This window comes from Lynx rufus, unplaced genomic scaffold, assembly GCF_022079265.1.
Source record: "Lynx rufus isolate CCGP_SWC_20201006 ecotype Redwood Valley unplaced genomic scaffold, mLynRuf1.p SCAF_10, whole genome shotgun sequence".
In the NCBI taxonomy this organism is placed as follows: Eukaryota; Metazoa; Chordata; class Mammalia; order Carnivora; family Felidae; genus Lynx; species Lynx rufus.
In genome coordinates this window covers 87,428,339-87,448,256 of record NW_025814824.1, presented here as the reverse complement: position 1 = coordinate 87,448,256, position 19,918 = coordinate 87,428,339, and the positions used below count along the sequence as shown (strand labels likewise).

The following is a 19,918-nucleotide window of genomic DNA, read 5'->3' as shown; positions in this document are numbered from 1 at the left end:
AGAGAGATCCATGTGGTTGGAAACCTCTGGGTGAAAGCTACTAGGTTAGGAAGAAGAGCCTCTACGACTGAGTCCTTTTGGTAGAAAACTGAGACACAACCAACCTACTCCGACATAGTTCTTTTGAGAACTATATTGAGAACGATATTCCACAGCGATAATAAATAAAAGTGGCCACTGTCCCTGGATGCCTGGACTCCACAGATGAGGTACACACCTGTCATGTGAACGGAGATGTAAGCTTCCCAGGACAAGCTTTTCGAACCACAGTTGCTGTGTTTTCTTAGCACACGCACACCGCTCAGACTTTTACGAACACACTAACCGACGAACACAAGAGATACCTTAAAATGCCAATATTCAAACTGTCTGCCAAACCCTGAGTGACCTTCCCAAAACATTCAGTGATGGGGGCGTATTACTCTATTTCTGGCTAGTGCCAGCTCCTATCAACATACACAAAGATTCTCCTACAGGCTTCAGAGCCACCTCAATACTGCTCTGAAAAGGACTCACATTTGGAGAAACAGGCCTAAAGGGTAAAGCAGACTGAGGTCACTTACAAATCAGCAGGCACCGGGAAGAGAATTTAAGTTTTCTCTTAGTCCAGACCTCCAGGCATTTCAAGCAGAAGGCTGCTGCTCAGTAGAATTCCAACTGTTGTAACGCGCTTTCCAGCAGAAAAGGGAAAGATTACTTTAACACACGCCCTGGGCGAAGCACTGCTTAGAAACCCGAGCGTCATTCCTTCCATCTTCAGGTCTGAGTCTGGTAGGTTCCCCAGGACGACCGAAGCATCTCTCAGGCAGACCAAACCCTTTCCTTGCCTTGTTCGCGTTCACTGAGGAGGGGGCCTTACCTGGCAGGAGCTAAACTCTACCCAACCTCCACGACGACTGTGAAATAAAGAAAAGGAAAGGCAGGCGCCGCGACCGCAATGCTGCCAGAGGAAAGAGCTAAGGAGGAAAAGGCAAACTCATCCTCACAAAGTTCAGAAGGAGTCACGGAAGAGCTCCAAAGGGGCTCCTGGGCGGCTCGGCTGGTGAAGCATCGGACTTCCGCTCAGGTGGTAATCTCACACAGTTCGAGAGCTCGAGCCCCGCTTCGGGTGAGCCCAGCTTCTCTCTCTCTGCCCCTCACTCATTTGCACCCTCTCTCTCAAAATGAATAAGCTACTAATAATTACACCTACATGCATAATAACAAATATACGTACGATAATGAAGATACAGTAACTGTAATAATAATACATATGTACAAAAAAAGAAAGCTCCGAAGAAGAAGAAAATCTTCACTAAGAGCTGAGAGGGGAAGGAAGTGATATCCGAGAAGATGGGCAACGTTTGTAGTATTTACTGAGTGTCGAGTACATGCTCGTCTGGGTGTCGAGGATACAGCAGTACAGAAGACCCCGCCCCCCCCAAAAAAAGTGGGGACAGCGTGTGGGCACAGTAAGTGACAGGGATGCTGAATTTTAGGCCGGGGGATGGCAGGGCCGGCCGGAAGACGCTTCGAGCGGGAACGTGGAAGCTGGAGGTGTGGCGATCTGGTTCAGGCTTCGGAGTGGGGCCGCCTTCGGTGTGAATCCTCCCTTTACCCCTCGGCGAAAGTCCTCGGATCCGCGAGTCGTCTGTAAGGGAGAAGCTGCCTCCCGGCCTCGACTCCAAGGAGATGACGCTTCGCAAGCGCTGGGCCCGGGTCTGGCGCCAGCAAGCAAGCGCTCTTCCAAAGTAAGAACGGTCTCCTCCTTTCTAACATTTCATCTTCGCGTCCCCAAAGTCCAGGACGGTGCCCGGGACCTCTTCAAGGGTTTGGGCCCGTCGGCTGGCGGAGTCAAGGCACCAGAAAATGAATGGATGGATGGATGAAAGGCTGCGCGGAGAAAGAGGGCAGAGACCGCAGGGAGGTGGCTCGGCGACCCCCGGAACAGACCTCCTAACGAGCACATGGAGGAACCCGGGAACGTCGCCGGAGCGGGGCACCCGAGGCTGCGGCGGGCACGGGGGGAGGCTGCGGCGGGCACGGGGGTGGGTGGGGACTCCCCCGGGCGACCGCGAAGCGCCCCGTCGCGCCTCGAGGGAGCGTCACGCCAGACGAGGAAGCGCGGGGCGGGGGGGGAGGGGAGGGGCGGTGAGCCGAGGAACGCGCCCGTGGGGAGAGAGGAGGAAGGGAAAGCGACTGGGTGAGGAGACGCGAGGCCGGCGCTGAGGGAAGGGGGTGAGGCACCGGCCCCGTCTCGGAGAAGTCGCCTCAGATCCCCGCGCGCGAGGACCGTCTGGACGTAACCGCCTCCCGGTCTCGGCGCCCGTCCACCTAGCCGGGCTTCGCCCCGCTACCGCGGCCACAGCTCGCCCGCAAGTCCCGCCCGGCTGCCGCTCGACTCAGACCCCGCGCCTCACAGCCACCCCCGCCGACTCGGCCCGCTCCGCACCTCACACACGGCCCGCCGGCGGCCGCCGCCATCTTCGCGCGCGCGCGCGCCCCAGCCCCGCCCCCAGACGCCTTGCCCACGTGACCGTTCGCCTCCGGCCGGGCTGTGGGCGGTGCTCTTCGTCACGTGACGGAGGGCGGGGTCAAGATGGCGACGCCCAGAGAGGTGAGGAACCTGCGGCGAGGGCCCCCGAGGCTGTAGAGAAAGCGGCCAAGTGGCAGCGTCTGTGCCCTAAGTGGGAAGCACTGGAGGGTGCCTGGGCGCCAATTATCAAGCCTCAGAGAGTGGCCTGCCCCCAGTGGAGCTTCCCTCCTCGCCGCTGGAGAACGGAGAGAGAAGGTGCTGGCTGTGTGAAGCTGTCGCTGTCGGCCTGGCAGGGCTTGAAGGACCCAGAAGCCAAGACGTCGCTAGTCACCCCGGTTTCCCCGGGGCCCCAGGTCTAGAGACATGACCCGAGAGTACGCTCCCCCGGCCTCGGGGACCGGCGCTCCGCTGAGCGGGTCGGTGCTGGCAGAGGCAGCAGTAGTGTTCGCAGTGGTGCTCAGCATCCACGCAGCGGTGTGGGACCGATACTCGTGGTGTGCCGTGGCCCTCGCGGTGCAGGCCTTCTACGTCCAGTACAAGTGGGATCGGCTGCTACAGCAGGGAAGCGCTGTCTTCCAGTTCCGAATGTCTGCAAACAGCGGCCTGCTGCCGGCATCGATGGTTATGCCTTTACTCGGACTGGTCATGAAGGAGCGATGCCAGTCTGTGGGGAACACGTACTTTGAGCGCTTTGGAATTGTGGTGGCAGCCACTGGCATGGCAGTGGCCCTCTTCTCTTCAGTATTGGCCCTGGGCATCACCCGCCCAGTGCCCACCAACACTTGTGTCATCTCGGGCTTGGCTGGAGGTGTCATCATTTACATCATGAAGCACTCACTGAGTGTGGGCGAGGTGATAGAGGTCTTGGAGGTCCTGCTGATCTTCGTGTACCTCAACATGATCCTTCTGTACCTGCTGCCCCGCTGCTTTACCCCTGGGGAGGCACTGCTGGTATTGGGTGGCATCAGCTTCATGCTCAACCAGCTCATCAAACGCTCTCTGACTGTGGTGGAAAGCCAGGGTGACCCAGTGGATTTCTTCCTGCTGGTGGTGGTGGTAGGCATGGTGCTTATGGGCATCTTCTTCAGCACTCTCTTTGTCTTCATGGACTCAGGTACCTGGGCTTCCTCCGTCTTCTTCCACCTCATGACCTGTGTGCTGGGCCTTGGTGTGGTCCTGCCCTGGCTGCACCGGCTCATCCGCAAGAACCCCCTGCTCTGGCTTCTTCAATTCCTCTTCCAAACAGAGACCCGCATCTACCTCCTAGTCTACTGGTCTCTGCTGGCCACCTTAGCCTGCCTGGTGGTATTTTACCAGAATGCCAAGCGGTCGTCCTCTGAGTCCAAGAAGCACCAGGCCCCCACCATTGCCCGGAAGTATTTCCACTTCATCGTGGTGGCCACCTACATCCCAGGTATCCTCTTTGACCGGACACTGCTCTACGTAGCTGCCACTATCTGTCTGGCAGTCTTCATCTTCCTGGAGTACGTGCGCTATTTCCGCATCAAGCCCCTGGGCCACACCCTGAGGAGCCTCCTGTCCCTTTTCCTGGATGAACGAGACAGTGGACCACTCATCCTGACACATATCTACCTGCTCCTGGGCATGTCTCTTCCCATTTGGCTGGTCCCCAGACCCTGCACACAGAAGGGTAGCTTGGGGGGAGCAAGGGCCCTGGTTCCCTACGCAGGGGTCTTGGCTGTGGGTGTGGGCGACACTGTGGCCTCTATCTTCGGCAGCACCATGGGGGAAATCCACTGGCCTGGAACCAAAAAGACTTTTGAGGGGACCGTGACCTCTGTATTTGCGCAGATCATTTCTGTAGCTCTGATCTTAATCTTTGACAGTGGAGTGGACCTAAACTACAGCTATGCTTGGATTTTGGGCTCTATCAGCATCGTGTCCCTCCTAGAAGCATACACGACGCAGATAGACAATCTCCTGTTGCCTCTCTACTTGCTGATACTGCTGATGGCCTAGCTGCTGTGCAGCAGCAATGGAGGAAACAGGGACATGGGGAGGATGAGGGGTCCCCACAGCAGCCAGCCACTTGGGCATGAAGAGCCAAGGGGTGAGAAGCACATTGGATTTTTCAGTTCATTCAGATTCAAAATAAAAGTCAGAGCTCTCCTGGTTTTAGTTTTGCTGATATTTAAAAAGAAAGTCTTTTTTTTTTAAGAAAATGACTCTTTTTTTTTTAATGTTTATTTATTTTTGAGAGAGAAAGAGACAGCACAAGCAGGGGAGGGGCAGAGAGAGAGAGGGAGACACAATCTGAAGCAGGTTCCAGGCTCCGAGCTGTCAGCACAGAGCTCGACACGGGGCTCGAACCCACCAACAGTGAGATCATGACCTGAGTCAAAGTCGGACGCTTAACCGACTGAGCCACCCAGGTGCCCCAGAAAACAAGGTTTAAAGGATAGCACAACAACACAAAGAACTTGTGTGTATTCTAGCCGCCCCCCCCCCCCCCGCCCGCCCTACCTCACCTTGTGATCCTGGATGCTGGACGCGATAGAGTGTAAAGGTTACCACTTCAGGTTCTGGAGTCAAACTAATCTGGTCAGAGTCCTTGGCTACACTATTTTACCCACTCCGGGCCTCAGTGCTCCTGTCTGCAAGATGGCAACAGGAAGAGCCTGCACCTCACGGGGTGCTGTGAGGTGAGATGTGTGAAGGGTCCAGCCCACAGCCCGTCCATAATGAACAAATAGTAAGGGAGAGTGTCATTATTACCCAAGGCCAGTCCTCGTCCCAGCAAAACGGCAGGCAAGCCAAGAGGTTTTATGGGCTGTACTTGGAGACCAGAGTGACCTTATTCCCCTGCCTACATTTGGAGGAGAAGCCAAGAGGAAATAGCCAAGCCCATGTGCTTTCTTCACTTGGGCCTAGAAAGCGCTGAAGGCGAGAGGTGAGATCGTCTTGTAGCAGGCCTGGAAGGGCTGGAGGAAGAGTATCGGGCCGGGGCTGACTTCCTGTTGCAGCCTGCTCCACCCTTGCCTCGCAGCCTCTGCTGCCTGGCTGAGCGTTGCTGACGAAGGACAGGTTGGACGGCCCATGGTCCTTATCAGAGGGGCCCTCCTGAGACCCTCCCACACTCCAGTCATGTCCAGACCTGTGTTTCTTCTCTCGGTAACAAACGAGAGACCGGGGACTGGCAGGGTTTACCGAGAGTTCTGCTTGGGGCTCTGCTGTGGGGCCCACACCGGATGCTCGCTGTCTGTGAGGGCAGAGTCCAGGCTCCCCACCACATCCCCGCGTGCCGCCAGAGCCTGGCATTGTAGGGGGAACCCAGTGGACATTTGCCGCGTGGGTGAACGGTTCCCATCAGTGGGAAGATAGCATAGCGAGTTGCTCAAGGCTGGACAGGGTTCTCGCTTCTCACCCAGCCCAACAGGGAGGGGCCTGGCTGGAAGACACGCGAACTTTGGCCCACCAAGAAGCACAGCTGTAGCAAGCTTGTGCTGAGGGCTGGGGATCCCTGCCAAGCCCTGTCCCTCAGAGGAAAGTGTTAGGACATTCCTTTGGGGCTCAAAGGAGACTTCGCAAACCCTTCCGTTCTCTCGGGCTCCCTTCTGCTTGCTAAAAGAGGCAGCAAGACGCCAGGGAAGAGCTTTGCCTCACTGACTCCCTGGGTGGCCTTAGGGAAGGGCTCTGTCCCCCCTCCCCGGGCCTCGGTTTGCCCATGAATTCAGAGCGGGGGGCTGAAAAGTAGGGTCACAAATTCATACGGCTGCCAAGGCCAGGCAGGTAACGCAGTGGAGGACGTGGGAAGTGAGGACCACAGGCACCTCCAAGGAGGCGGCTCTGCCTGGGCATCTCCATGCTCTACCATAAGCCCAATGTTACTGACCTCGTTCAAGGAAGCTTAGAAACGTGCGCTGTTAGGTGAAACCTCCCAATTTTAAAAAAGTTGTTTAAAAAAAAAAAACAGGGGCGCCTGGGTGGCGCAGTCGGTTAAGCGTCCGACTTCAGCCAGGTCACGATCTCGCGGTCCGTGAGTTCGAGCCCCGTGTCGGGCTCTGGGCTGATGGCTCAGAGCCTGGAGCCTGTTTCCGATTCTGTGTCTCCCTCTCTCTCTGCCCCTCCCCCGTTCATGCTCTGTCTCTCTCTGTCCCAAAAAGAAATAAACGTTGAAAAAAAAATTAAAAAAAAAAAACCCCACAACACTGAGGCCCAGACAGAAACACATCTGCAGTGTAGAATCAGCCGGTGGCCCCAGTTTGCAGCCTCTGGCCCAGACCCCGGCGGGGCCGGGTCTGGGTTTGACAGTTGCTCCTGCGGAAAGTCTACGTGCCCGCCAAGCATTCCCAGCAAGAAGGACCGTGGAGGCCTAACCTGGCCCCGTTGACTGCACAAGTGGCACATGGGGCCCAGAGAGAAGAAGGGCCTGGCCTGAGACCAGAAAACAAGTTGGTCACAGAGCCAGGACCAGAACCTGGGGCTGGAGTCCTAGCCCTGGTCTTCTCCCCTCCCCCAGCAAGGAGTCTTGGGGAGCACAGAGGTCAGAAGCACGGGCTCTGGATCAGGCTGACCTCGCTGAACCACCGGACAGCGGCACGACCGCAGGTCAGTTAAACTTCCCACCCCTGGTGTCAGCTTCTTCGTCTCTAAGTGCCGACGGGAAGAGCACCTAACTGGGAGCCGTGGGGACACAGATAAAGCGCGTGCAGCTCCTGGCGCATGAACGCCCACTAAATGTTACGGTTGTTGAAATCATGCAGACCTCTCACCGGGCGGGGCTGGGGTACCTGGGATGATTTTCAGCAGGGCTCTCATCTTGAAAGCGAGGCTGTTTGGGAAAGAAGGATCGAGAAGCTGTATTCAGAAGTCGCTTTTATTGAACGTCCTGCACCGTAATAATCAGAATTCCCTCTGAGAGGAGAGAACAGTGGGAAGCCGGCAGAGAAGCAGCCAGAACCCTTTCGTAGTAACAGGCTGCCTCCAGGGGGAGGTTGGGTTGGGGCAGGGGAGAGGAAGAGGAGACAGAGGTCTCCGGAAAGCCATGCGGTGCAGGCTCCTGCTGCCCGCCTGCCACCTCTCGCCTGCCTGTCTGCAGGCCCGAGGGGCACAGACCCTGGCAGGGGGAAAGCACCGGAGGAGAGACTCGACGTCCCCTTCGCAGCTGGGCAGGGGGGCGAGGTGCTGGTGCTTGCCCGGCTGCAGCTTCGCCCGGACAGACCGGGCCCGGCCCCGAGAGGATGTTTAGGTATACAGGGGGGGAAAGGGGAGCTCAGCTGTTGGCTGGAGCCTGAGGAGACAGAGAGAACCTTGAGGTGCCAGAGTCACTGCTCCCGGCCTCCAGGACCTCTTGAGGAGCCTGTCCAGGGCACACACACACCCTGCCACCTACCAGTTCTCCGGGCTCCAGACGGTGCCCAAGGCCTCCATGAGGTGGAAAGTGTAGGCATGGCGTGAGCGGTCCGAGAGGTTCTGCTCGCTCTTGTGCACCACCTCTCCGTGGATTAGGATGAGGGCCCCTGGCGGGAATGCAGCAGCAGGTCAGGAGAGGGGACAAAGGGTGCTCCTCCCTCTAGTGACTCTGTGGCCCGTTCATCCCCATTCCCGTTCCTGAAAACTCGGGGCCCTGCAGCCTGCCCCAGGGTCGGAGGCTCCCCTGGGATCAAGTCCCTTCTGCTGTGACCCGGTGCCCTCGGCAAGCCTTGGCAAGGGTGTCCCCTTCTGTGGTGTTCGCAGGACCAGGCAGAAGCGTCTGTACTGTGCCCGTCAGCTGGGACCTTGCGAGCAGATGCCGGGCTGGACGTCTCCTTTCCCTATTCTAACAGGAACAGCGGCATCTGGTCAGCATCTACTGTGTCCCACATCATCTATACGTCATCCATCTCACGGACTTCCCCGCTTTACATTTGGGGAAACTGAGGCTCAGAGAGGTTCAGTCATTTGCCCCAAGAGACAGCCCGAAAGTTGCAGGGTCTAGATGCTAGCCTGATCTGGGAGGCCATGCTGTTTTGGTTCGTTCCGTTTTGAAGTTTTCTTTCGTTAGGTCATCTCTGCACCCACATGGGGCTCGAACTCATGACCCCAAGATCAAGAGTAGCATGCTCTTGGGGCACCTGGGTGGCTCAGTCGGTTAGGCGTCCCGACTTCAGCTCAGGGCATGATCTCGCGGTCAGTGAGTTTGAGCCCCGCATCAGGCTCTGTGCTGACAGCTTGGAGCCTGGAGCCTGCTTCAGATTCTGTGTCTCCCTCTCTCTCTGCCCCTCCCCTGCTCGCGCTCTGTCTCTCTCTGTCTCTCAAAAATGAATAAACGTTTAAAAAAAAAAAAATAAAGAGTAGCATGCTTTTCCAACTGAGCCAGCCCGGCACCCTGCGAGGCCTTGCTGTTAAATCAGGCAACTTTGAGACTTCCCAGTACCTGTCCAGCCCGGCCTCCCATTCTGTGGCTTCACAGCCCTCGGGTGAGCTGGGTGGTCAGAGCAAGCACAGACCCACAGGCGTGGCCCCAGAGCCTGCCACCCTGCCGCCGGCATCCCACCTACCTCTCCGCACTGGTGTGGGCACAAAGAGGCTGTTATCCCGGGCAGGCTCAGACCCAAGGAAGCTGGTGACAGGTATCGAGCCAGCAGGGGCCCGGATCAGCCTTCTGGACACCCCACCTGCAGGTCAAGGGGGAGCCTTTAGCCTCTCTTTTTCTCCAAGTCTGTCTGCCATCGGGGGTGGGATACGAGTGGGCAGGGCGAGACCGGTGTCCTTACTGGTGTGGGAGCCCGGGATGAACCAGAGGCAGCCATTCTCCAGCGTGGCATCCTCCAGTGCTATCCATATGCCCAGCAGCCGGCCCAGGGGCTCCGTGTACAGGAAGGTGGCGTCCTGGTGAGGAGTGACTGCAGCAGCACCCCCCGCCCCCCCCCGCCCCGGGCGTGAGGAACCTGGCCCACCTCACCTTGGCCTCGTTCCCCGCTCCCTGGTGCTCTCAGAGCCCTGCAGCCCGAGCCTTCCCGTGGTCGGTTGGAATCCCAGCACTTCCTGGCATAGAGACTGAGGGCACGAGACTTCGGCCCTAGATTGAAACTTCAATCTCTAAACCTTGAAGCGGCCTCGACAATAACCTACCTCACAGAGTCGCTGGAGGATCCCACGAGAAAACGTGTGAAAAGTGCTTAGGACAGGGCCGGACGCTCTAATGGCTACAAAGTGGCTGTGATTGTTTGATCCCAGCCAGGCAACTAAGGTCACTGTCCTTAACCAGGACAAGCATCTCCAGCCACCAGATGATCCGCTGGTGTGAGACTGGGGAGTTGGGCGCGAAAGGAGAAGAGGCGGTGTGACTGGCCCCCAGCCACATTTTAACCCCCTCTGGGTGATACTGGGCCCCAGCCAGGATGGAGGGCTGCTGAACAAAGGACTTCAGTCTGTGGGTGCTAGTCTCCCTTCCTTCCTTCCTTCCTTCCTTCCTGGGGAACTGTGTGTTTGCTGAGCACCAAACTTGAAGAGGGACTTGGACAATCCAGTGTCCAGAGCAAGGTGTCCTAATGGCAGGCACTCCAAAGCATTTGAGGGAAGGGCCACTGAAGGAAGTACAGGTGCTGAACTCAGGGAGGGCCTGCTCGCCCCTCGGGCTGAACGGTGGGGAGGAGCCGGTGGTCACAAGGAGGCTGACTTGGGCTCACGCGAGGAAGGAAAGGGCTGGCTGTGAGGGGATGAGCCCCCTGTCACTGGAGGTATTCAAGCAGAAGTAGATAATCGCCCACAAGGGAGGCCACAAAGGGTATCTATGCATCCAGAGGGCTTTGAAATTAGATGGGCAATTTCTCTGTTAAATCAGTCCTCCAGGAGGGGCGCCTGGGTGGCTCACTCAGTTAAGCACCCAACTTCAGCTCAGGTCGTGATCTCATGGTTCATGAGTTAGAGCCCCGAGTCAGGTTCCATGCTGTCCACGCACAGCCTGCTTGGGAGTCTCCCTCCGCCCCTCCCCCACGCGTGCGCGCGCGCGCGCGCGCGCGCGCGCGCGCACACACACACACACACACTCTCTCTCTCTCTCTCTCTCTCTCTCTCTCTCTCAAAATAAATAAGTAACCTTAAAAGAAAAAATACAGGCTCACAGGTCTTTGCAGCCCTGCTGCCTAACGGTCTTAGGGCCTGGGACCCTGGGATCTGTATTTTTAACCAGGTAGGGATTGCTCAAGAACCCAGGCTGGAGAACCACTGTGCCAAGGGCCCCAGGACACCCTCCCAACCAACTATTCCACAAAGGAACCGAAGGTAGCTTCTCCTTCCTGCCCCAGGCTCTTGCCCATGGACATCTCCCCAAGCACCATCCCTCCCAACCACTAATGTCCCAGATCTCCCGCGGTGGCCTTTGCTGGGCCCCACAGCATGTTCTCCGCTTACCTTCGCCACCAAAATGAGGTTGCTACAAGAGAAAAGAAGGGCCAGTGAAGCCGGGGGCGGGGGTGGGGGTGGGGAGCAGGGGCCACTCTGAGTTTTGGGGGATGCTCTGACCCGGCCACAGGTGTTTACCTCCAAGGATTTCACACCAGCACCCAGCTATGGAGTACCCACCATGTGCCAGGCCCAGGAGGGCCGCAAAGAGAAAAACCACGCTGCCTGGCATGGTGCTCTGAGTCTGAACACACACGTGCCTACCAAGAACAAAGCCGAAGGGAAGGACAGCAAGAGGGGCTGGGGCCCAGGCCTGAGGTTAAGCCTCTCAGCCCAGCCAGGGTCAGCGATGGGTCCCTCTCTTCCCAGGGGAACACTGGAAGACTTCTTGGAGGAGGTGGCATTGAGCTGGGCCTTGAAGTTGGGAGCAGAGCATTTCAATGGCAAGAGAAGGGAGAAGAGAATCCTGGGGGTCTCCTTGCCTCCTGCCACCAGATTTTAACTGAGCACCGACAAAGTGCCAGGCAAGTGGCACAAAGTGCCAGGCAAGTGACGACAAAGTGCCGTCACCCAGAGGAGACGGATTTTGCACGTTCTCCTCAAAACTTAGTAATTCTTCAGGGAAGCAGCTTTTTGGCCCTTCGTAAGGAGGGGCTTGATGTGAGTACTCTGCGTACATTACAGAGGGTAAACTGAGGTCTGGGGAGGACAGGGAGCTCACCTTGAAGATGTACATGCTCTGCACCACCACGGGCATCTGGAGGCCCAGACTTTTGGCTAAGGCCTGGAAGGGGGCAGAGGTCAGACTTCCAGCCTACTCTCACTCACATCTGGGCCACCCACCTGCCCACCCCCCTCACCCTCACCCTCACCCTCACCCTCACCTCTGCTCACCTGCACTTTGGGAGAGTGTGTGACACTCCTGAAGACAGGGTCATGGGCATGCAGAGCTGTAGGACAGAGGTGGGCTGACCAGCCAGTCCCCAGCCCCCACACGTCCCTCTGTGCCTGGTCCCAGGCCCCCAGACGCAGGCCTCACTTGGACTTCTCACCCGTTTGCACACATTAAGCTTTCTGCTTGTTTATAACCAAGGGATGGGCCCACGATGCCTGCACCTCACTCCACCCAAGACCTTATTCTTGACCTTCCAGCCATCTGGGAACCCCACTCCAGACCTGGCTCAAAGGGGCCTGGAACTTGGTAGCAATCTCAGTGCTGCTACTTACCCTAAGCTACTTCGAGTGACCATTTATCTCCTATAAGCCTCAGTTTCTCCTCTGTGCCGCAGATCCAGAAGACCAGCCCAGCCTCCCAGGCTACCACGAGGCTCGATGAGCGAATGCATTTGCAACGCCAGGCCAGGGCCTGGCACAGAATACCTGGACATCTCACTCTCTGCTATTATTGTTGTTGTTACAAAGAGTGAGAGCTGAGCACACTTAATGCCACTGAATTGTATACACGAAGATGGTTATGATGGTAAATTTTATATTACATGTATTTTGCCACAATTTTTTTTTACAAAGCTCCCATGATATAACTTCAAGCTTAAAAATAAGTGATCTGCAAAATAAATCATAATGTACGATCCCGAAAAAAAAAAAAAAAAGAGGGCCTCATAGCTTCATTTTTGGGTCTCAGAATAGGGGCCATGTCAACATGTTAGGTGCTCCTCGAGGAGGCTCCAGGAAGTGGTGGGATCCAGGAGTCCCCCCATGCCCGGGGCCTGGATCATCCCCAGGCCGGGCAGCAGAGAGTTGAAGGGTCTGCATGTGCGGCTCTGGGGGCCCCTCCTCCCAGTGCTGTGGTGGCAATGTCATGTGATTAGCGTCATAAGGCCAGAAGAGCAGGTCCAGAGGGGAGCTGCAGCCACAAATGCCATTTGCCGGGCCACTAACTTCCTGTGAGCTTTGGGTTAGGCCCCTACATTCTTCAGGCCTCAGTTTCCCCGTTTCCTTTTCCCGGCGTGCCTGCTTACCATGGCCAATCTTGTTGACGGATTTCTCGGGAGGGACCAGGAAATCTCCTGTAGCACAAGGAACAGATAAAGACAAAAAAAGCTGGAGTCCACCCTCCCCTGGGCAGCTGGCCTCAGCGCCCACCCAGCCCTGGGGGGAGACACCCCAGTGCCGCCCTTCTCACACCTCTGGGACCCCAGCTCCGAACCTTTCTCATCAAAAACGCCTTTCTCAAAGAAGAATCGAATCTTGTCGCCACTGTTCCAGAAATAGTCTCTGTTGTCCTGTGGAGAGGGGACATCAGAGGGACTGAGAGAGCATCACGGGGTCAGAGAGAAGGGGACACTCATGCTTCCTAACCCCACAGGGCTGCAGATCCCGCTGGTGCTTCTCACACTCGCCCACTGAGGCACAGACAGTGAACAGGAACCCCGGGTGCCCCGAAGCACTGTCAGACGCCACAAGCATAAAATTTCTCAGAAACCTCTTAATTAAGTCACATGATTCCTATGCTCGATATGCTATGATTCCGAACATAGACACTGTAACCAAATAGCCTTGGGTCCCAGGTAGCCTTGGATCACCTATTTTTGCCTTTCAATGCCTCAGTTTCCTCTTCTGTAAAGGGAAATAATAGAACTGACCTCCCCTGGATTGTTGGAGACTTCAGCCTCTACAGGCTGAATCTTACAGTAGTTGAGAGCCCAGACCCTAGAGCTAGAATACTTGGGTTCAAATCCCAGCTCTGCCACTGAGGTGCTGTGTGACCCCCTACCACATTACTGAACCTCTCTGGGCTTAGTTTCCTCATAAAATATAGATGTTATTAAAAGTATCCCATAGGGTGTAGAGATTATGAATTGGCATACATAAAGCACTAGAACAGTCCTTGGAATATGGAAAGTGCCACATGAGTATCTGCTTTTATTATTATCATTACTACTGCTGCTGCTCGAGGGAAAACACTCAGCAAGGGCGTGGCTAACTGCTTGATGAATATAAACTATCGCTCATCTTTTTCTGTTTTCTTAACAGCCTCTCCTTGTTAATGTTAATATGTTTTAGATTTCTTAGCATCAGAAGAAAATGGTGCTTCAGGAAGATGCGTGATTTTTTTTTCCTTATGGTTTTAGCTACCCTTGGCTACCATCATATAGATCTCCTACCTTCCTAGGTGGCGGCACAAGTGGAGTTGAGGGCGCCCACCACCCTACCTGGGTTCTCCACGTGGCACAGCCCTCCCCCACCTGCCCCTGCTCCCCTCACTTGCGTACATCTGCTCTCACGCGTGCCTGTGGGGCTCTGCTGTGACTTGCCTGACCCTTTCAAGCCCTTCCCACCGAACACTATATGGGTTTTTTCCCCCAACATTCTTAAGTGTTCCGTATCAGGATCAGGGGTGAGGGAAACAAGTCAGGGAAGCATAACTGATAATAATAATATTAAAGATAATGGGGACACCTAGGTGACTCAGTTAAGCATCTGACTTTGGCTCAGGTCATAATCTCATGGTTTGTGGGTTTGAGTCCTTCGTCAGGCTCTGTGCTATTAGCTTGGGATTAGCTTGGGATTCTCTCTCTCCCATTCTCTCTGGCCCTCCCCCACACTCTCTCTAAATAAATAAATGAATAAGCTGAAAAAAATAAAGATAATGAAGCTAAACATGCCAAAGGTTCTGCTTAAGTTGTTAATTCACAAGGGAACCGGTAAGATGTTCAAAGAATTCTAAGAAGCACATACAGATAGGCAATAACAAATACTGAAATGAATTTGCAAATGGATGTGAAACGGATCGATTGGCAGGGCAATGATTCCATTCTTCTGGACCCAGTTCATACCCATTTCTGTGGACGTTATTGCCAGCTTTTTTTTTAATATTTCATTTATTTTACTTTTTTAAAGTCATCTCTACATCCAACGTGGGACTTGAACTCACATGCTACCAACTGAACCAGCCAGGTGCCCCCATTATTATCAGTTCTGTACAACTCACAGAGTTGGAAAACTGGACGGGACATTCATTGATCTTTTTCCTTTTAATGCCCATTTCAAAGTCTTTGACAAGATCAGCGGTGAATACTGAGGGTTTACCAAGTCCCAGGAACTGTGCTGAGCTCTTTGCAAGCATTATAAACCAAGATACATACACTTTATTCTCCCATCCCCCCCAACCATTCCCTGCTCTCTAGAACATTCTCAGAAGGCAGCTTAGAGAGCACAAGATCGGCCCCCTCACTCCTTGGAGTCTTTTGAGTGACCGGTCTCTGGACACTGGACCTCCACCTCTGCTGTCCCCATCTACATGGCCGGGGTGTGGCCGAATGAAACCTACTATTTGGAGGAAATTATCATTCTGTAACCCTTTGCCCTTCTCAAGTGCCCCAGCCCCACTCCCTGGGTGGCAAGTCTCCCGGCCATTGTAATTCCCCATATGTCCACCAGATGGCAGGAGCTCCTCAGCGTGAACGAGCCCCGTTAATGGGCCCAGACCACAGCTTTGGCTTGAGGGCCACACCACAGGCAGGCTCCCGAAGGGTTAAGCAAACTGTGCGGGAGAACCCCTGAGTCTCAACTTACCCATCTCAAACTGCATTGAGTCCTATTAAGTCACAAGGGGTGGTGGGTGAAGAAGCTGAGTTTCTAGTCTCACTGGGGGGGATAAGGCTTACACAAGATAGGTCCATCAGAATCGCTTGGCTCCTTCTGGGTTGCTGGCCCCAAAGGAGGCCCTTGTGGCAGGAGAACTACTGGGGAAGTACAGCAGAGCAGTGAACAGCAAGGACGTGGTATCAGGCAGATCTGTGTTCAAATCCTCACTCATGAATTACTAACAACATGGTTTGGGGCAAGTGAGCCAACCCTCATTTTCCCCACCCGTCAAATGGGGGTAATAATACCAACCTTATAAATCCAGAGTGAGAAGCGAAGGAAATATGTACGGAAGGCACTTAGCCTGGCACGGGGAGGGCTCAGGGCCTGATTTGTTATCAGAACAAGCCCATGGGCCTTGGGGCCCTCCCTTCCACACTGCTGCTGGCTGAGGACTGAGCCCCACATCAAAGACCAGATCCTGTGCTCACAGATCCGATGCCCCAGACACCTACCAGGACCTTCAGCTGCTCGTCCTGGGTGGAAAATATCGTGCGGCAGTGGAGAGGGACATCCATGTTGGCCACTAGCTCGCCAATCCTCTGTTGCATGGCTACACATTCATCCGCTGACAAAAATTCGTCCAGCACCAGGAAGCCATCCTCCTGAAACTGAAGGCAGGAAGGAAATTCAAGCTTCTCCCTGTCCTCAAACGCTCTTTCTTTTCATTTCTTTCTTTCTTTCTTTTCTTTCTTTCTTTCTTTCTTTCTTTCTTTCTTTCTTTCTTTCGTTTATTTTTGACAGAAAACTCTTTCTGGTGGGGCAAGGGGTAGAGAAAGGACGACACAGAATCCGAAGCAGGCTCCAGGCTCCGAGCTGTCAGCACAGAGCCCGATGCGGGGCTCGAACCCGTGAAGGGTGAGATCGTGACCTGAGCTGAAGTCAGACGCTTAGCCGACTGAGCCACCCACGTGCCCCCAAACTCTCTTTACGAGGACTGGCTTGGCCCCCTCCCTCAAACCCAAAGCTGTCTGAAGGCAGGACCCAGTGCCCTGTTCGTGGCTCTGTTTTCCCATCCCCCGACCCCACCCTGGAGCCATGGGGTCTGAAATCCAGGGAGGAGCACCCAGTATTGGTTGCTTGAATGAAGGAAGGAGGAAGGGGAGGTGTCCCTATCCTTCCTCCACCAGTGGGCTTGGACCAACCTCATTCATTCATTCAACTGAAATTTACTGAGCATCTATCTACCACGTACCAGACACAGTTTTAAAAGCTGGAGGTACAGTAACGAGCAAGCCAGCCACAGTGCCTGCTGTCCTGGAGCTTACAGTCTACCGAAGGAGGCTGATGTCAGACAAACCAGCACGCAGGGGGATGTGCTGTCACAAACGGCTGCGTGCAAGGAGGGAGAGGGCAGATTCAAGAGCTAAAGGCAGAAAGTGTCTCATGGAAACCAAAATTGGGGAGGGGGGGGACAGAGCAGGGCAGCAGCTCTGAGAAGGTGGCATTTAAAGGGCACCAGCAGGTAATGGGAGTTGGAGAAACAAGGATGAACATTCCAGACCGAGGGAGCAGGATGTGTGAAGCCCCTGGCAGAGCAAAGTGAGGGTGGGGACAGAAGGGACACAGGAGGGAGGTGGGGGCCAGGGCAGGCAAGGAGGTGGGCTTTGTCCTGAATGCAGTGGGCAGCCAGGGGGGAGTTAAAACAACTAGCTTATTCAGATTTGCCTCCAGACCTCTTGTTCTGTGGCTGTTGAGAAGGTTATGACGAGAGAGAACGTGTCCATGTTTGCTTGCAGACCATTATAAAGTTTTAATGTTGGAAGTCACCCCTTGAGCCCACTGTGAAGTGTCTGATTCCCAGTCACTGACTTCCCCATTCCCTCCCTCACATCCCCCAAGGATGCCCGGTTCTGGTTCTGGCTTCCACGTGTGGGACACGGGGACATTTATGACCACTCCCCATGGGCCCTCTTGTCTCTAGGCAGCTCTACGTGACAGACGCTTAACCCCCCCATCAGTGTCCAGCTGAACATTTCCTCCTTGGGAACTGGGTCATCCACAGCAAACTGTGCGTCCCTGTGACCCAGCAGATACACTTGGTCTAGAACTTCCTGAGATAGGAGGATGGGGGCTTAGCAGATAGGGGAGCAAAGATGTTTGTATGGGGGTATGCACTGAGGCTTGTGTAATGAGAGCAATAAATCAGAAACAACCTAAATGCTCAGCACAGGGAGGGTCATTCAACAAAGTATGTTTTATCTGTCTGGAACACAACACAGCTGACAAAAATCACGTGGCAGAAAAATATTTACTGACACGGGCATATGTTCCTGATAGACTGGGAGACGGAAAAAAAAAAAAAAAAAAGGTGAAGACAAATTAGTATTTTAGCCCTTGTGAGATCTTGGGTGAGTGTTTTCCCCTCTTTGGCCGTCAGACCGTCAAATCCAGTAGTGCCCACTTTATAAAACAGAGCAGTAGCTATTATAATGGACTTTTAAAGATTCTAGGCCTGTATACCAAGATACTAAGTCTCCGCATAGGAAATTACAGGTGGTTTTTCATTTTCTTCTTTGAGCTTTTTGGTACCTTCCGGCATTTTTCTCGTAATCAGGAACAAACAAGGGTCACGATTTTTAAGCCTGGGTCACTCTTATTCTCAAGGGTTAGCCTTTTGTGTTGGACACTGTGCAAATGCAGTGGAGGGGGGAGGGGGATGACCCCACCCCCCACGTGGGGCCCTGACTCTGCCATCCTGCCCCAGGCTTCCTTGGCTCTTGGGCCCTTCCTCCTCGGCTCTCAGGGCCCAGGCCTGGCCTGGCTGATCTTTATTCCTTCTTTTAAAATTTATTTTTATTTTTTGATATAATTTACTGTCAAGTTAGCTAACATACCTTGTGTGCAGTGGGTAGGTTCCCATGATTCACTGCTTACACAAAACACCCAGTGCTCATCACCCAACAAGTGCTGATCTTTATTCTTTATTCTGGTTGCGGTCACACATACACATTCCCACCACACCCCTGTCCTGCGGCCCTGACGCCCCCGGCTGTGTGCGCAGAAGTTAAAGGTCCTGGTTGGAAACTGACCACTCTGGGTTTCAGTTTCCTCTTCTGAAAAATGGCAGAGGGTAGGATTGAGTTCCCAGGGTCTACTATGGTTCCAGAGGCACCCCCAACACTTACTTGACCCTCTCGGACCCCCACCCTGCTGGCCCCTACCTTCTGGAGCTGCGAGGAGCTCAGGCAGGCCATGAGGACGAGGCAGGTTCCTTTGGGTGCTGCGCCGTGCCCCAGGCTGGAGAAGAAAAAGTACACAAGTCCAGAGGTTAGAGGGGCAGTGAAGGTGGGGCAAGGAAAGGAGAAGGGGGTGGGGACGGGCACAGTAGCTGGAGCCCTGGGAGGCCTCGGAGGATTTAACTCTTGCCTACCTAAAGGAAACCCAATCCCAGCTCTCCTCCCCCAAGCACACATAGGCCAGCCTGGACCCCCCCCCCCCCACTTCTGTGCCTGGTTGGGGCCCTTGCCTCTGACCCAGCTCAATACCCTGGGTCCATCCTCCCAGTTAATCCAGGATTAGCCCTTTTCAATCTCCCTCATGGTTTTTAACAGCTCCCTCCCAGGTTCTTTCCAGAAACCACCCTACTGTGACTGCTTACCAGGTGCCTAGAAATTGGATTCCAGGAGTGTCAGGGCAAAGAAAGAAGCTGGGTAGGCAGGAGGACCCCTGAGTCCCAGACCAGCCACCACCACTCACTGTGACCTCTGATGAATGTCAGCCCCTCTCTAGACTTCACGTAAGGATTAGAAAGTCCTCAGGCTACCAGCGTCAATATGGGGTGGGGTGGGGGTGCAGGGTGGGCCTGGGGGATCTGCACGGCAGACTGGTCAGATTGGGCCAAGTGGCTTTACTTTCCAAAGGTGGAAAAGGTCCTCAGAGAATTATCTGGGCCCCTCCCGGCTCTGATGCTCTGAAATTCTCCTAGTCTTGGGAGGATTAAAGGAGGGGGTAGGGGTCAGCCTATGGCTCAGAGGAGGATAGCAGATAAAAGGGAATCTTAGCAGAAGGGGCTAGGGGCTCCTGGCTGGCTCGGTTCAAAGAGCTTGCAACTCTCCATCTCTGGACTCTTGATCTCTGGGGTGTGAGTTCAAGCCCCACACTGGGTGCAGAGATCACTTAAATAAACATTTTTTTAAATTTTTTTTTAACGTTTATTTATTTTTGAGACAGAGAGAGACAAAGCATGAACGGGGGAGGGTCAGAGAGAGGGAGACACAGAATCTGAAACAGGCTCCAGGCTCTGAGCTGTCAGCACAGAGCCCGACGCGGGGCTCGAACTCACGGACCACGAGATCTTGACCTGAGCCGAAGTCGGCCGCCCAACCGACTGAGCCACCCAGGCGCCCGAAACATTTTGTTTTTTTAACGTCTGTTCATTTTTGAGAGACAGAGTGTGAGCCGGGGAGGGGCAGAGAGGAGACACAGAATCCGAAGCAGGCTCCAGGC

The 19,918-nt window shown here is 54.7% G+C and overlaps 3 protein-coding genes across 4 annotated transcripts in view; 1 reads left to right on the top strand and 2 right to left on the bottom strand.

Annotated features, from left to right (window-relative positions):
• NUP188 (nucleoporin 188) overlaps positions 1 to 2,478 on the bottom strand; it is a 53,951-nt gene extending 51,473 nt beyond the window's left edge. The window contains exon 1 of the mRNA XM_047070655.1: positions 2,432 to 2,478. Within this exon, the coding sequence (XP_046926611.1) occupies positions 2,432 to 2,463 (32 nt within the window). The 5' untranslated portion in view covers positions 2,464 to 2,478. The remainder of the gene's footprint in view (positions 1 to 2,431) is intronic.
• A 118-nt stretch (positions 2,479 to 2,596) lies between these two features.
• On the top strand, positions 2,597 to 4,650 carry DOLK (dolichol kinase). Its single transcript, XM_047100239.1, has one exon. It carries the CDS (start codon positions 2,879 to 2,881, stop codon positions 4,493 to 4,495), a length of 1,617 nt encoding a protein of 538 aa, XP_046956195.1. The 5' UTR covers positions 2,597 to 2,878; the 3' UTR covers positions 4,496 to 4,650.
• A 3,070-nt stretch (positions 4,651 to 7,720) lies between these two features.
• Positions 7,721 to 18,666, bottom strand: PHYHD1 (phytanoyl-CoA dioxygenase domain containing 1). Of its 2 annotated transcripts, XM_047100219.1 has the most exons (11): positions 18,634 to 18,666; positions 15,925 to 16,080; positions 13,029 to 13,104; positions 12,841 to 12,888; positions 11,756 to 11,811; positions 11,583 to 11,645; positions 10,871 to 10,892; positions 9,232 to 9,360; positions 9,016 to 9,132; positions 7,869 to 7,995; positions 7,721 to 7,766 (listed from the first exon to the last, which is right to left on the bottom strand). In XM_047100219.1, exons 1-11 carry the CDS (start codon positions 18,664 to 18,666, stop codon positions 7,721 to 7,723), a joined length of 873 nt encoding a protein of 290 aa, XP_046956175.1. The 2 variants fall into 2 exon arrangements, with proteins under 2 accessions (XP_046956175.1, XP_046956183.1); XM_047100227.1 differs by lacking the exon at positions 11,583 to 11,645.
• Positions 18,667 to 19,918: the final 1,252 nt, after the last annotated feature.